A 14,425-nucleotide genomic window follows, 5' to 3' on the forward strand; every position below is an offset into this window, starting at 1 on the left:
AATGAGGGTTAAGTGACTTGCCCAGGGTCACACAGCTAGTAAGTGTCAAGTGTTTGAGACTGGATTTGAACTGAGGTCCTCCTGAATCCAAGGCCAATGCTTTGATCCACTGTGCCACCTAGCTGCCCTCTGGTCATTCTATTAAATAGCATAATGGTCTATTTAGTCCTGTGATTTCTGACTAAAAGAATGCTATCTTTTTAAAAAAGGTTTATTTTATATATATATATCCTTCATTTTCAAATATATCCCTTCTTACCCTCCCTAGAAAGTCATCCCTTGTAACAAAGAACAAAGGGAAAGAAGCAATTTTGTGAAACTAACATCATCCAAAGCTGACAGTATATGCATTGTTCCATGTCCATAGAACCCCACTTCTGCAAAGAATGGAGGAGGGCACATGTTCCCATCTTTGGCCAGATTATGGCCATAAAATATCGTTTCAATTATCCTCCCCAGTGGAGAGGAGAAACTGGTACAGATAATTCATACTGTCAACCAACAGGTATTTTCTTCACTCCCTATGATATGCTCTACATCATCTAGCTACTGAAGGGAATAAATAATGGCTCCTGCCCTAAAGGAGTCTATAGTCCAATTGAGGACATGAAAGAGAAACAAGTCCGGGTTGAACTAGACAATTTCTGAGTGTTCTTTCTAAATCTAGATTTTATGATCTAGCAATTACAGCTTCAATGAACAGCATAAGCACTTACACTGTGACAGGAATTGTGTTAAATGCTGGGGAAACAAACACAAAAGAGAAATGGTTCCTGCTCACAAGGAGCGCATGTTCTTTTTTAAAAAATAGATTTTTATTGACGCCTTTTGGAGCTTATATCCTAATAGGGGGAGACAACATAGAGCTACACTATATGATGGCCAGGGAAGGGTATTTTGGCCTAGGAAGTCACCGGGATTGTGAATGGAGCCAGGGGGCAGCTGATTTGGCATCCCTTTTCCAGAAACAGTAGTGAGGCTGATTGGATTGCTGTTTTCAAATCCAGAGGCGGAAAGGGGTGGGTAGGTTTGAATCAAGCATGGTTGTCGGCCCAGCTGGATATGGTGGGCTCTGTGAGTTGCACAGCAATCAGGCTATCCCTTGGACCTGTGCTCCAAAGCTGAGTGGCATAGCTTATACTTGCCTACTATTTTTGTTTTGTTTTTTTAGTGAGGCAATATGAAGAGAAGAGGGTATTATTATTATTATTTTTAGTGAGGCAATTGGGGTTAAGTGACTTGCCCAGGGTCACACAGCTAGTAAGTGTTAAGTGTCTGAGGCTGGATTTGAACTCAGGTACTCCTGACTCCAGGGCCTGTGCTCTATCCACTGTGCTACCTAGCTGCCCCTTGTCTACTATTTTGAATTATGTGATTTCTACCTCTTCCCATCCTATCTGAAGTAAAGGAGGTAAGGCTGAACACCATGGAATATGGTAGGAATTAGGGCCCAATGCTTCTTTTTATTATTTTTTACTTTACTTTTAAAATTTTTAATGGGGCAATGATGGTTAAGTGACTTGCCCAGGGTCACACAGCTAGTAAGTGTCAAGTGTCTGAGGCTGGATTTGAACTCAGGTCCTCCTGAATCCAGGGCCCCTGCTTTATCCACTGTGCCACCTAGCTGCCCTGGGCCCAATGCTTCTTAATCCTTTCTCTTTCATAGATGCTTTTGACAGTATGGTGAAGACTATAGACCCTTTCTCAGAATAATGTTTTTAAATGCATAAAATAAAATATAGTATTACAAAGGAAAACAATGATATTGAAATATTAAAATAATAAGCTGAAGAACTGTGGGTTAAGAACCACTGCCAGAGGGTGGGCATGAGTTCACCAATCTAAGTAAAAACTAAAAGAGGGTGACCTTTTGGGATTACTTTCCCTCCCTGAAGCTGTTGTGGTGGAGGGAGAGGGGAAGTTAATTCTAAAGGGCCAGTCCCTTTCAGTGCTGAGTCTCATGGATTCTTGGAAATTGCCTTGGGAGCTCAGGCTTACACTTTATGGGATAGACTCTCCAGGCCCATCCCTATGCATGCTGCATGGGGTTCTACCCTCACTGGATAGTAGGCTGTGTTGACAGCGAGATGCATGAGAGGCAGCACGGGGTGGTGAAATAAGCAGCATTTGGAGTCAAGCACCTGAGTACAAATATTGGCTCAGTTACTTCTCAATTGTATGACTTTGGGCAAGTTATCTCACCTCTCTGGGTCTCCATTTCTTTTTCTGTTCAAATGAGAGCTAGACTCTTTCCAAAGTCTTTTCCAACTCTAAAGTCACCATTCTAAGAGTTTGTATAACTAAGCAAACATGGCCGGATAGTAGAAGGAAGGGGTCAAAGGTAGGCTTGCTGGAAGGCTTGGCAATCTGAAATGAACATTTGCTGCAGGTAAACTGCAGCAGCTAGTTCCCACTTGAGTGATTTATAAATTAACTGTGTAATGATGAATATACTTGTCAGATGGAGTTAATGAGATTCAAGGGGAAACTCTCCTGGGAGGCCTGACACCTGTATTCAGTTTTCTTGTGTCAACCTTGACAAGAACATGAAGAAGATGAACTATTTCCTGTTCAGGCAGTAGATTGGCCTGATTGGAAACTGAAGTAACTTGCTAGTTGATTGCTCCAGTGAGATCACGATTGGAATATATGGTGCTTGTACAATACCAGGTATCAGTTAGTACCATGGATTTAGTGCCCATTTGGATTGGTCTCCCTTCTTCAAGTCTCTTCCTACTTCAATCCAACCTTCATTCAGTTGTTACATTTATCCTCTTAAAGTATAGGTCTGAGCATATTACACCTCCTTCCCTCTCTGCTCTTCTTCTTCTTCTTCTTCGGCCCCCCCCCCCCCCCCCCCCGCCCCTCGCCTCCTCCCGGCCCCCAGTGGCTTCATATTATTTCCAGGATCAAATAGGAAATCTTCTCTTTGGATTTTAAAGCCCTTCATAAGCAGGATGCCTCCTACATTACCCATCTTCTTACACCTTTCTCCCCATCCAGGAGACCCTGCCATCCAATGACACTGGCCTCCTTGCTGTTCCTTGGATTCTGCACTCCACCTCTTCTCTGTGCATTTTTACTGTCTGCCCCCCCCCCCATGCTTGGGACTCTCTCCTTCCTCTTTTCCTCCTGCCTTCCCTCCTTCCTTCAACTCCCACCTAAAGTCTCACCTCTTCGTGTCCTTTCCAGTCCTCTTTAATCTTAGTGCATTCCTCTTGAAACTGCTCAGTTTATCCTGTGTTTTCTTTTGTACGCAATTGTTTGCCTATTGTCTGCCCCATAAGACTGTGAGTTCCTTGAGAGCAGAATTCTTTTGCCTTTCTTAGTGTCACCAGCAATTAATGAATAGTTGACTGACCAACTGAAACCACAGCAAAGTCCTTCATTTATAACTTCCTCCTCCTCCTCCTCCTCCTCCTTCTCTCTGTCTCTTTCTCTCTGTCTGTCTCCTCCCCCCCTCCCATATAGGGTCTCCCAGTACAAATTACTTCATAGGCCAGAGAACATGTCTCAATGTCCTCTGGAGAAATTCCACTAATGTGGGGTCTTTTTTGATTTTAAATTTTTAAAAGGCCTCTTGGCGCCTTAAAAAAAATACCATCATTTCCCCCTCCCCTTTACACCTCCACTGAAACTTCTGTTATAATAGGAAAAGTTAAGCAAAACTGACAAAAGCGCCTCTTGTGACAGCATTTGCAATATTCTGAACCCACACTCCTTCCTCCACTTAACAGAAATTGTTTCAGTATCTACACTCCAGGATCAAGATTGGTCATTGCAATTAATTTGGGTTCAGCTGCCTTTATTTTTGTTTTTAGGATAATAGGATCATAGATTTCGAGGTCATTGGTCTTCATTTTGCAGATAGGGAGCTGAGGTCCAGAGTAACTTGCTCCCCAGGGAAACTGGAAGCAGAATTTGACTATGGCCTCCGTTTATATAGTTTTGCCCAATTTGCTTTTTTTCACTCGTTAACAGTCCACCCACCCACCCACCCACCCACCCATCCATCCATCCATCCATCCATCCATCCATCCATCCATCCATCCATCCATCCATCCATCCATCCATCCATCCATCCATCATCCTTTTTATCTGAAAATTTCTCTTATTCCATTACAATCCCATACCATTCAGCCCTTCTCCAGTCACGAGCACCCTCTTTGTTCCAGTCTTTTGCCACCGCCAAAAGTGCCCCGATTATTTGGGTACATGTGGGACCTTTCTCTCCTTGGGGTACAAGCCTAGTAGTGGGCCCACTCGTTCAAAAGACCCGCTCAGCTCAGGACGGCCGTTCTTTTCCATGATTAGCAAAGGCGTTGGAACACCACGCCTCCCGAAGGCTCTAGCTCGCTGCTGCACCCCGCCCCTCAGAGCCCGGGCTCTCGGGACTTTCGGTTTTGCCCGCCTCACTCTGTTTTCTCATCCTGAGGATGTGAACCAAAGAATCGATTCCCGGGGCTGGATCTGCCAGTTGCAGCGGGGCGGGGTGGGGCCTGGAGGCTTGGAGAGACACGTGTACAGGCAGCCCGGGCGGAAGTGACCGCGGGAGCCGGGGCCGGGGCCGGGGCTGCTGCTGCTGCTGCAGCTGGGGTGCCTTATGGAAGTGGATTGGGGGCTTGAGAGGGGCACCTTAGTAAGTTGTTTTTTCTCTCGTTCCACCCCCTCTTTGCTCATCGGGGTCCAAGGCAAGGCCTGGGGAGAAGAGGAGGAGTGTCTGGGGCTCCCGAGAGCCGGGAAGGGCTGTCATTGTGGAGAGCGGCGGCTGGAGGGCAGCCTGAGACTGACAGGTGTGTGCTAGAGGAGGGGGGACAGGGGCATCACCCGCCTGTGCCGCCCCCCTCCCAGGCTAACTCCCCCAGCGTGCCGGCGACAGCTTTGCCAGGCCGCTCTCCATTCATTGCCCCGCCGAGGCCGTGTGACCCCCGTGACCCTGGGAGCCCGGGCTAGGGGACGCTGCACCCCCTGCTCTTCCTGTCACACCTTCCGCTTGGCCTCAGTCTCCCCCTTGGTTTTAGGGGCATTCTTCCGTGTGCATTTGCTCAAATCCAAATCATCTTACCCGATTTTCCTTGCTTGGAATAGGGAATGTGTTGTTGCTCCAAGGGCTAAAGAGTAGGAGAGGTAATGATGATGATGAAATAATAATAAATAGCTAACGTTTTTGTAGTCCATTGAGATTTGCAAAGCACTTTCCATCTCATTTGAGCCTCACGTGGAGAACAGATCCCAAGACACAAGTTTCCTGTAGCCCTTTCCCCCGGTAACTTCATGAACACTTCTGAAATGTACCAACAGGTGAAAAAGGAAGAAACCTCGCATGTAGCAAAGAACGCCTCATGAACCAGTGTAGTACAGTGTGTCTGGGTGTTTGCTGGGAGTGGGAGGTTGTTTTTGGCTTTTCAAAGAGCTTAAGTGGGCGGAGAAAAATCCTCTCTCCAGCTAATTAATAAAGTTTTATGATATTAATAACCAGCTCATGAGTAAATCTGAGCCTGGTTGCATAAGATACTTTAGATGTGATGTGGCATTACACGCCATGTTCCTCAGTGTTACTAAAGCCACCCACTCCCTGTTTTATTTTGTTGTTGTTTTTCTTTCTTTTAAAAGGAGTCTATATTTCATCCCTGTCAATCTTTCAGTGAAGGAGGGGCCTATTTCCAATCTCTCAGTTCTGGGGATACTGATATTGTGTCCCTCTGTTTGAAATACTTCAGGAGAAAAAGGCACTTCAGAGGAAAAAGAAAACTGGGTGCGAGTGGCTTTATTAAATTTTGAAAGGGCAAAAGGATGAGGCCCCAGGAACCCGTAGCCTTTTGGGGGTGTATTTCTCATCTCCATTCTTAGGAGTTGAGGTAGGTGATAGCTACCCAACTTGTCTGTCCAATAGGATGATGTTGGGGAGTTTCAGAAAAGTGGTGATTGCTTTGGCCCCAGATGATAGGCACTCCCTCATATAACTGTCTCTTTACACACCACTCCCCAAATACATTTGGCCTTTGGCTTGTGTGCAGGGTAAATATTTAGATTATTTTATTTGTATAACTTCAAAAAGGTATAAATAGCATGGAATCATTCTACTAATCCTTGTCTGTCATGCATAGTAAGCAGTAGGAAACAGGCATAGTTTGCCTAGGAAGTGCTTTGGGCCGTAAAGAAAGCCCTGTCTCGCACTCTGGGGGAGAGGGGCAGCTGCACTATCAGCCTCTCCCTCAGCCACAGAACAGGAGGAACAGGCAGGAGGGAATAAGGTTCCTATTCCCTGGCCCTTGTAAGGCAACAACACCCTTTTGTATTACTCATCTGCCACCCACTACTACCTCTATAGCTAATAATCTCCCACCACCTGTTTTTCTCCCTATATTACTCAAGCCCCTGCCACGTGGAACAAACCATCTCCAGCTTCCATTCTTCCCATCCTCTTCAAGCCTACTCCATCCATGTTCTACTCCCATCTTGCCTCCCCCTTCCATTGTGCCCCCTGGAATTTTTATTTCTTAGTGAACACATTTCCCTTCAATCTGGACCTCTTTCCATTGCATTCTTTCCATCTATTAGCCTTTGTTGAGACATTCCCCTCCGTGATACTACTCATCCATTCTCTTCAGTACTGGTTGTCCCTTCATTCATACCCTGGACACACTAGTCTTCGACACTCCTTGTCCTCACTGCTACTTCTTGACTCCTTTTTACTTCATCACTCAGCTACCTCTTTCCTTTGAAGTTCACTCACATTTTCACATACAACCAGATCACAATGGCTGTTGTGCATGGTCTGCAGACCATTCTCCCTCCTTTCTCAAGGAGCTTCATATCTGTCTCAACATTTTCCTCTTCTTCCCAACTCCTGCCTTCACACCAGTGGACTTCATCATCAATACTGAGGCTCTCTTACACTCCCTTACCTCTCAATTCCTCAGTCACCTTAAATCCCATCACCTACCCGTCATTCCACCTTAGCCACACATTAGAATGGTCACACCTTGGATCTCACCATCACCCACTTGTTCCACTTTCTTCTTCTTTTTTTTTTTTGGCGGGGCAATGGGGGTTAAGTGACTTGCCCAGGGTCACACAGCTAGTAAGTGTCAAGTGTCTGAGGCCGGATTTGAACTCAGGTACTCCTGAATCCAGGGCCCCTGCTTTATCCACTGTGCCACCTAGCTGCCCCTTGTTCCACTTTCTTAATGAAAATCTCTGTCCTTTCTCTGACCATAGTAAGAAGTCATTCCATTTCTGCCTATGCCTGACCCCTCCTAATCCTATTCTTTGCTCTCATCTCAGCCTCCAGTCCTTCTACCCCAGAGGACTTTCTCAGACTATTACCTCTGCTCTGACTTCACTTACCTTCCTTCCTTTCTAATTTTGACCCTTTAGTTAGCTAGTCCAACTCTGCATTGTCCAACTCTGGAATCCCTTGCCCTCTTGTCCTATTGATGCTTGCCCTTTCCCAATCTCAGCCTTAGGTTACGTACTGTAGTCCTTTCCTTCATTTGGATTGCTGAATAGAGCTAGAGAAAGTCATACAACTGTGTTAACTTGCACAATATAAATTCATATTATCCAACTTCAACTGGGCTCTTGATGCTGTGAGGTAGGCCTACTATTCCTTTTTTTTTTTGGGGGGGGGTTTTTGTTTTGTTTTGTTTTGTTTTTGTGGGGCAATGAGGGTTAAGTGACTTGCCCAGGGTCACACAGCTAGTAAGTGTAAAGTGTCTGAGGCCGGATTTGAACTCAGGTACTCCTGAATCCAGGGCCGGTGCTTTATCCACTGCGCCATCTAGCTGCCCCCTACTATTCCTTTTTAATGGATGCCATATCTCCTTCACAGAAGCTTTTCCATGAGAGAAATGATTATTAATAAACAGTGGTTTGAGGAGATTCAGATTTCCCCCTTTTTTTCTCCTCCTTTCAAGACCTCAGTCTCTGAAGGTTGAGTTCTCCTCTATCTGACCCCACCCAGTCTTACAATGGTGAATTCTATTCAATCTAGTTTGGGTTTTGATAGATCCTTTTGTCTAAATTGCCCAAGTCTGGGGAGTGCTCTAGGTATAGAGATAGCCAGCTCTTTCCAAGGGTGACATATCACTCTGCTTCTCATCGTGATACTCATTTTTTCCATTAATTGTTAGCCAATCAGAGTTAATTGAACACCTGCTCTTCCAAGGGCTTATAAACTGTGAGCCAACCACCATTAAGGATCCTTGCTCCAAAGAGAGATGACAAATGACCATCCTTTTATTAAAATGCTGGCATCATTAATAAATGATTAAATTACGTCTCTCAAACCTTTTAAATTGCCACATCCAAACCTTTTCTCTCTTCCCATACCTTTCCCTCCCCTTTCTTTTAGCTGAGAACCTTGAGTCAATATAAGCTCCCCCTTTTCCCCTTCTCTTCATCTCAGAATCTCTTGACACCATTCCCTAGTCTCTCCTCTTTTTCCTGACTCCGAGGGTGAGGTGGCCCTTATACTTGCCAAGTCCATTCTCTACCTATGCCCTTGAAACCCTTTGCTCCCATCTTCTCCAGGAAATTGGAAGCTCAATCATCCCTGCCTCCAACTTGTCTATTGGTTATTTCCATACTGTTCTCAAACATATCTGTCTTCCCTTTTTTTCTTTGCAACAAACATTTATTTTATTTTTTCCAGTTACATGTAAGAGTAGTTTTCAACATTCATTTTCATAAGATTTAGAGTTCCAAATTTTTCTCCCTCCCTCCCTCCCTTTCCTCCCCCCTCCACAAGATTTCAATCAGGTTATATATGTACAATCCACAAGTATTCTTTTTATCAGTTCTTTCTTTGGGGGTGAATAGTAAGCTTCCTCATTAGTCCCTTGGGATTGTCTTGGATCATTGCACTGCTGAGAGTAGTTAAGTCATTCACAATTGCTCATTGAAGAATACTGCTGTCAACTATGCACAATGTCCTCCCAGCTCTGCTCACTTCACTATACATAAGTACATGAGTCTTTTCAGGTTTTTCAAGGATCATCCTGTTTGTCATTTCCTATATAGCACAAGACCATTCCACCACAATCATATAGCACAGCTTCTTCCTTCATTCCTCAGTTGATGGACATTCCCTTGATTCTCAACTCTTAGCAACCACAAAGAGTTGCTATAAATATTTTTTGTACAATTTCCCCCCTTCTCTTTTTCATGATTACTATTGTTAACTGTTTCCCTTCCATCCTATTCCCTTCCCCATGATATTTATTCTATTTTCCATCTTCTTTCATCCTATCCCTCTTCAAAAGGGATTTGCTTCTGTCTGTCCCCTCCCCCACTCTGCCCTTCCTTCTTTTGCCCCTCTCTCTTTATCCCCTTCCCCTCCTATTTTCCTGCAGGGTTAGAGAGATTACTCCACCCAATTGAGTGTGTACATTATTCCCTCCTTGAGCCAATTTTGATGAGATTGAGGTCTTTGAGCCTATTCTGATGAATGTTAGGCTCACTTACTGCCCAGATTAAATAGATTACTCCACCCAATTGGGTGTGTGTATTAGTTCCTCCTTGAGCCAACTCTGATGAGTTTAAGGTCTTTGAGCCTTTTCTGATTAGTGTAAAATTCATTTACTGCCCTGCTCCTCTTCCATCTCTTCCCCCACTCCATAAGCCTTTTCCTGTTTCTTTCATGTAGGATTTCACCTCTGCCCTTTCCCCTCCCCCAGTGCATTCCCCTCACCCCTCAATTTAACCCTAAAGATGTCTCTGTCTTCCCTTTTAAAGCAAATTTTTAGACCCTTCCATCTACTCTTTGTTATTGTTCAGTCGTGTTGACTCTTAGTGACCCCATTTGGGGTTTTCTTAGCAGAGATACTGGAATGGTTTGCCATTTCCTACTCTCACTCATTTCAAAGATGAGGAAACTGAGGCAAACAGGATTAAGTGACTTGCCCAGGGTTGCACAACTAGCAAGTATCTGAGGTCAGATTTGAATTTCAGATCTTCCTGTCTCCAGGCCCAGGAATGTTCTATCCATCTAGCTAGCTTTAGCTATCATCCAATATCTCTACTCCCTTTTTTGACCAAACTAGAAAAAACTGTCTATACTGATTGCCTCTACTTTGTCTTCTCTCACTTCCCAACCCCTTGCTTTTTTTTTTTTTTGGGTGAGGCAGTTGGGGTTAAGTGACTTGCCCAGGGTCACACAGCTAGTAAGTGTTAAGTGTGTGAGGCCGGATTTGAACTCAGGTCCTCCTGACTCCAGGTCCGGTGCTCTATCCACTGTGCCACCTAGCTGCCCCTCAACCCCTTGCTTTTTGACTTTTGAACTCCTCACTCAACTGAAACTGCTGTTTCCAAAATTACCAATAATCCCATAATTCCTAAATCTGATGATCCTCATCCTTCTTCATCTATCTGCTGCATATTACTGACCACCCTGTTTTTTCTACCCATCTGACCACTTCACTGGGTATTCATTCACTTTACGCTCACCTCAGAATCCTTCTCTTCCTTGAAGACAATGCTCAGGCATTACCTTCTATGTGGAACCTTTCCTGATTAACTGCTAGTGCCCTCTCTTCCATACTCTGTTGTATTTAACTACTTTGTATTTATTCTCTTTACATATTTATATATGTTACTTACTGTGTCCCCTGTTAGAAGGAAAGCTCTTTGTGAGTAAGAATTATTTCCTTGTATTTGTATCCCTAGTGCTTAGCACAGGGCTGTGATAGGCACTGCATGGCAAGTCAAGTGGGCAATCATTTGGTTTTTTTGTTTGTTTGTTTTGTAGGGCAAATAAGTGACTTGCCCAGCGTTACACAGCTAGTAAGTGTCAAGTGTCTGAGGCTGGATTTGAACTCAGGTCCTCCTGAATCCAGGGCCAGTGCTTTATCCACTGTGCCACTTAGCTGCCCTTGCAAGCATTTTTTTTAAAGAGGCAATGGAATTAAGTGACTTGCCTAGGGTCACACGGCTATTAAATGTCTGAGGCCAGATTTGAGCAAGCATTTTTTAAGTGCCTACTATGTACTTGGCACAATGCTAAGTACTTGGTATACAAAGGTACCCCCTCCCCACCAAAAACCCCCAACCCAACCAATCATATCTCCTGACCTCAAGGAACTCAGAATCTAATAGTCACTTAATAAATTTTTTTTTGCATGCAAAAAATACTTGTAATACTTGATTGAGAGTGGCTGAAGGGCAGGTGCTATCTTTTGTCATTGTACCCTTAGCATTTAGTACAGTTCCTGGCACATAGTGGGCACTCAATAAATATATATTGACTATTGATGGATTAATAACTGATTGATTGGACAAAGGCAGAAACAAATGGATCACTGTCACTGCGACCCAAAAGGTCCAAAAAGACCCCACTTGTACGTGAATTCTCCAGACGGCTTGAATTAAGAATACATTTGTTTTGTCCTCGTTTGATCTGATCATTAGTCCCATCCTCTACTTCATTTTGAACTGGAGACTTGGTCTGATTCTCTTGCTCTGGTTTCTTTCACAGAGGGTGAGCCTTAGGTTTTCAACGGGAGATCCCCCAGAAGCAGGGCAGTCCTGGGGTTGAGTCTTGCCAAGTCACCAAGTTGCTTTGCCAAATGGTTCACACTCTTGTTCTTGCTTTTCAGTTTCCTTCTTGGGGCAGCCAGGTAGTGCCGAAGTGCACAGAGCCCCGGGCTGGGAGTCAGGAAGGCTTTGGAGTCCAAATCCAGCTTAGATACTTACTAGCTGTGTGTCCTTGGGCAAGTCACTTAACCTTGGTTTGTAAAATGGGGATAATAGTAGCATTCATCTCCCAGGGTTATTGTGAGAATCAGAGGAGATAATGTTTGTTAAGTGCTATTAGCATAGTGTCCAGCACATAGTAGGTGCTATATAAGCGTTTATTCCCATCCCCTGCCTTTTTTTGTCTATGCATAGTGGTAGAATCTGTGGTGGCTGATTTGGAGGAACAAAGCACCCAAGTTCCTCTTGTCCAGCCTTGTGGTGTTGCCTCTAGTTATGTGGACTTTGGAAAGACCTATAATGTGAACTGAAAGAGGCCTGTGAGCTGAGTGATGAGCAGCAGAACCAGTTGTTTGTGTATTTGAATACATGGCTTTTAAATTAGCATGTTTCTCTGCTCTGTAATTTTCCAAAGCTAGGGCAAAGATGCCATGTGAGCTTGGTCACCAGTCATTTCTAAACTAAGGTTTTAGAACAGGTAAACGGTGGATAAGTTCCTCCGAACAGGGATAAATGAATATTTTCTTTCTTCTCTTATGCAAGAGACATCCTTCCTCAGGCACCTGGTGCCACAGTGGATAGAGCACAGGGCCTAGAGGCAGGAAGACCTGAGTTCAGTCCCAACCTCAGACACTTACTAGCTCTGTGACTCTGGGCAAGTCACATAACCTCTATTTGCCTCAGTTTCCTCAACTGTAAAATGGGGGGTAATAGCACCTAACTCCCAGTTGTTAGGACAAAATGAGGTTATTTGTAAAGTGCTTAGCACAGTGCCTGGCGCATAGTAGGCACTTAATAAATGCTCCTTCCTTCCTTTTTTCCATCTTTCCATTCTTCCTTCCTTTCTTCCTCCCTCCCTCCCTCCCTTCCTTCCTTTCTTCCTTCCTGCAACATTGTTCCCTCATGGATAGTTATATAGCCTGTTTGTACATAGTCATTTGTATGTTGTCTCTCCCAATGAAAATGTGAGCTCCTTCAGAGTAGTGACTGTCTTTGCCCCTAGGTGGCACAGTGGATAGAGCACTGGCCCTGGACTCAGGAGGACTTGAGTTCATATTTGTTCTCAGATACTAGCTGTGTGACCCTGGGCAAGTCACTTAACTCCCAATTACCACCCCCCCCCCCAAAAAAAAAAAAAAGACTAGGCAGGAGACCATATTAAAGTTATTATTAAAAAAACAAGCTCTAGCTGGGCATGGTGACACACACTTGTCATTCCTGTTCCTGGGGGAGGCCGAGGCTTGTGGATATCTTGAGTTCTGGAGCTCTGAGGTGCAGTAGGATTAAAGCCAAACATGCGTCCACATTAAGTCTGGCACCAATATGGTGAGCTTCAGGCTGTCTAAGAAGGGTTGTGAAAGCAGAGCAGGTGAAAGCAAAATTTTGATCAGTATTGGGATGAGGACTGTGAATGACCAGTCTTAAGAAAAACAAAAATAAAAGCAAAGCAAGACAAAACCCAACCCAAACCAAATCTTATCTGCCTGCTGAACCACACTGGTTAAGGGGCAGCATTAAATGAGAGGGTTATGATAACCAAATGTCACTGTGTCTCTTGGAGCTTGGCCCAGTGCCCTGTAAATTATCAGATCTTTCAGTGGTTGTTTGTTCTTCCTTCTGGAAGAGGACCATGATGTCGGGGTGATGTCATGACTTGAACTGAATTGGATTTAAGTGAGGGAGGCTCTGTGCAAGATCATCAACCTCACTCTATCCTCCAGAGCCATCTGGGTCCAGGGGCAAGATATACATCAGGATGACTGGAGATGGCCCCGGATGTTTGAGGCAATGGGGGTTAAGTGACTCGTCCTGGGTCACACAGCTAGTAAGTGAGGTGAGATTTGAACTCAGGTCCTCCCAACTTCAGGGCCAGTGCTCTATTACTGTGCCATGTAGGCAAACAGAGATCAAGTGGTTAAGAGCTTTCAATTCAATGTTCATGAAGTCCGTAATGGTGGTATCTGATAGTCTTGTCTTTCTCCACAATGTACAGGGGCTTTCAGTATGATCCAAGGCTACAGTCCTGTGTTCCAAGCCATGCTGGGGACCTTCTTCACCTGGGGTCTGACAGCAGCTGGGGCGGCCCTGGTGTTCGTCTTCTCTCGTGGACAGGTAAGTGGCCTTGTGGTTCTGTTGAGCATGCCACATGACTAAGCTCCAAATCTTCAGGCCTTTTCCTGATTTTTTTGAGAGCAAAGTGGTTTTTACAGCTGTCTTAAAGAAAAAATCCTCAGGCTGGTCCTTTCTGGCAGCTTTTTTCCCCCATACCCATCCTGCTGCTCCCTGCATGATTCTGGGCACAGTGCTGGACTTAGAATGGGGAAGGCCTGAGTTTGAATCCCATACTTAGCTTGCAACCCTGGGCAGGTAACTTAACTTCCCTCAGTTCTCTTTTGTTATTTATAAAAACTTACCTCACAGGGTGGTGGTGGTGGTCAAATGAGATAATGTCTCTAAAAGTACCTCACAAACCTAAATGGGATATATCAGTGCCATTTGCTGTTACTTCTCTCTATGCCAAGAGGACACACAGCTGTAGCCTCTAGAATTTGTCCCCCTCTTCCTACCCAACAAAATGCCCATGGACATCCCATTTAGGAGGTGTAGGGGAGAGGGAAGCTCAGTTCATTCAGTCTGTTGCTACTGTCACCTGATTTCTATTAGGTGATCTCTGATTTCTTTCTGCCTCCCAGCATTTAGTAATTTGCATGGTAGGAGTAAAGCAACCTGT

General features: G+C 44.6%; 1 protein-coding gene across 2 annotated transcripts in view; it reads left to right on the forward strand.

The window, feature by feature from the left end:
- The first annotated feature begins 4,516 nt into the window (after positions 1–4,516).
- The window catches only part of SLC39A11 (solute carrier family 39 member 11), a 493,527-nt gene continuing 483,618 nt past the window's right edge, over positions 4,517–14,425 (forward strand). Inside the window, exons 1-2 of one of the 2 annotated variants that reach the window (XM_044004208.1) lie at positions 4,517–4,639; positions 13,688–13,806. In XM_044004208.1, the coding sequence (XP_043860143.1) occupies positions 13,699–13,806 (108 nt within the window). In that variant the 5' untranslated portion in view covers positions 4,517–4,639; positions 13,688–13,698. Of the gene's footprint in view, positions 4,794–13,687; positions 13,807–14,425 lie in introns of both variants that reach the window. The other variant, XM_044004207.1, reaches the window with a different exon arrangement.

The sequence above is a fragment of the Dromiciops gliroides genome, chromosome 4 (genome assembly GCF_019393635.1).
Source record: "Dromiciops gliroides isolate mDroGli1 chromosome 4, mDroGli1.pri, whole genome shotgun sequence".
In the NCBI taxonomy this organism is placed as follows: domain Eukaryota; kingdom Metazoa; phylum Chordata; class Mammalia; order Microbiotheria; family Microbiotheriidae; genus Dromiciops; species Dromiciops gliroides.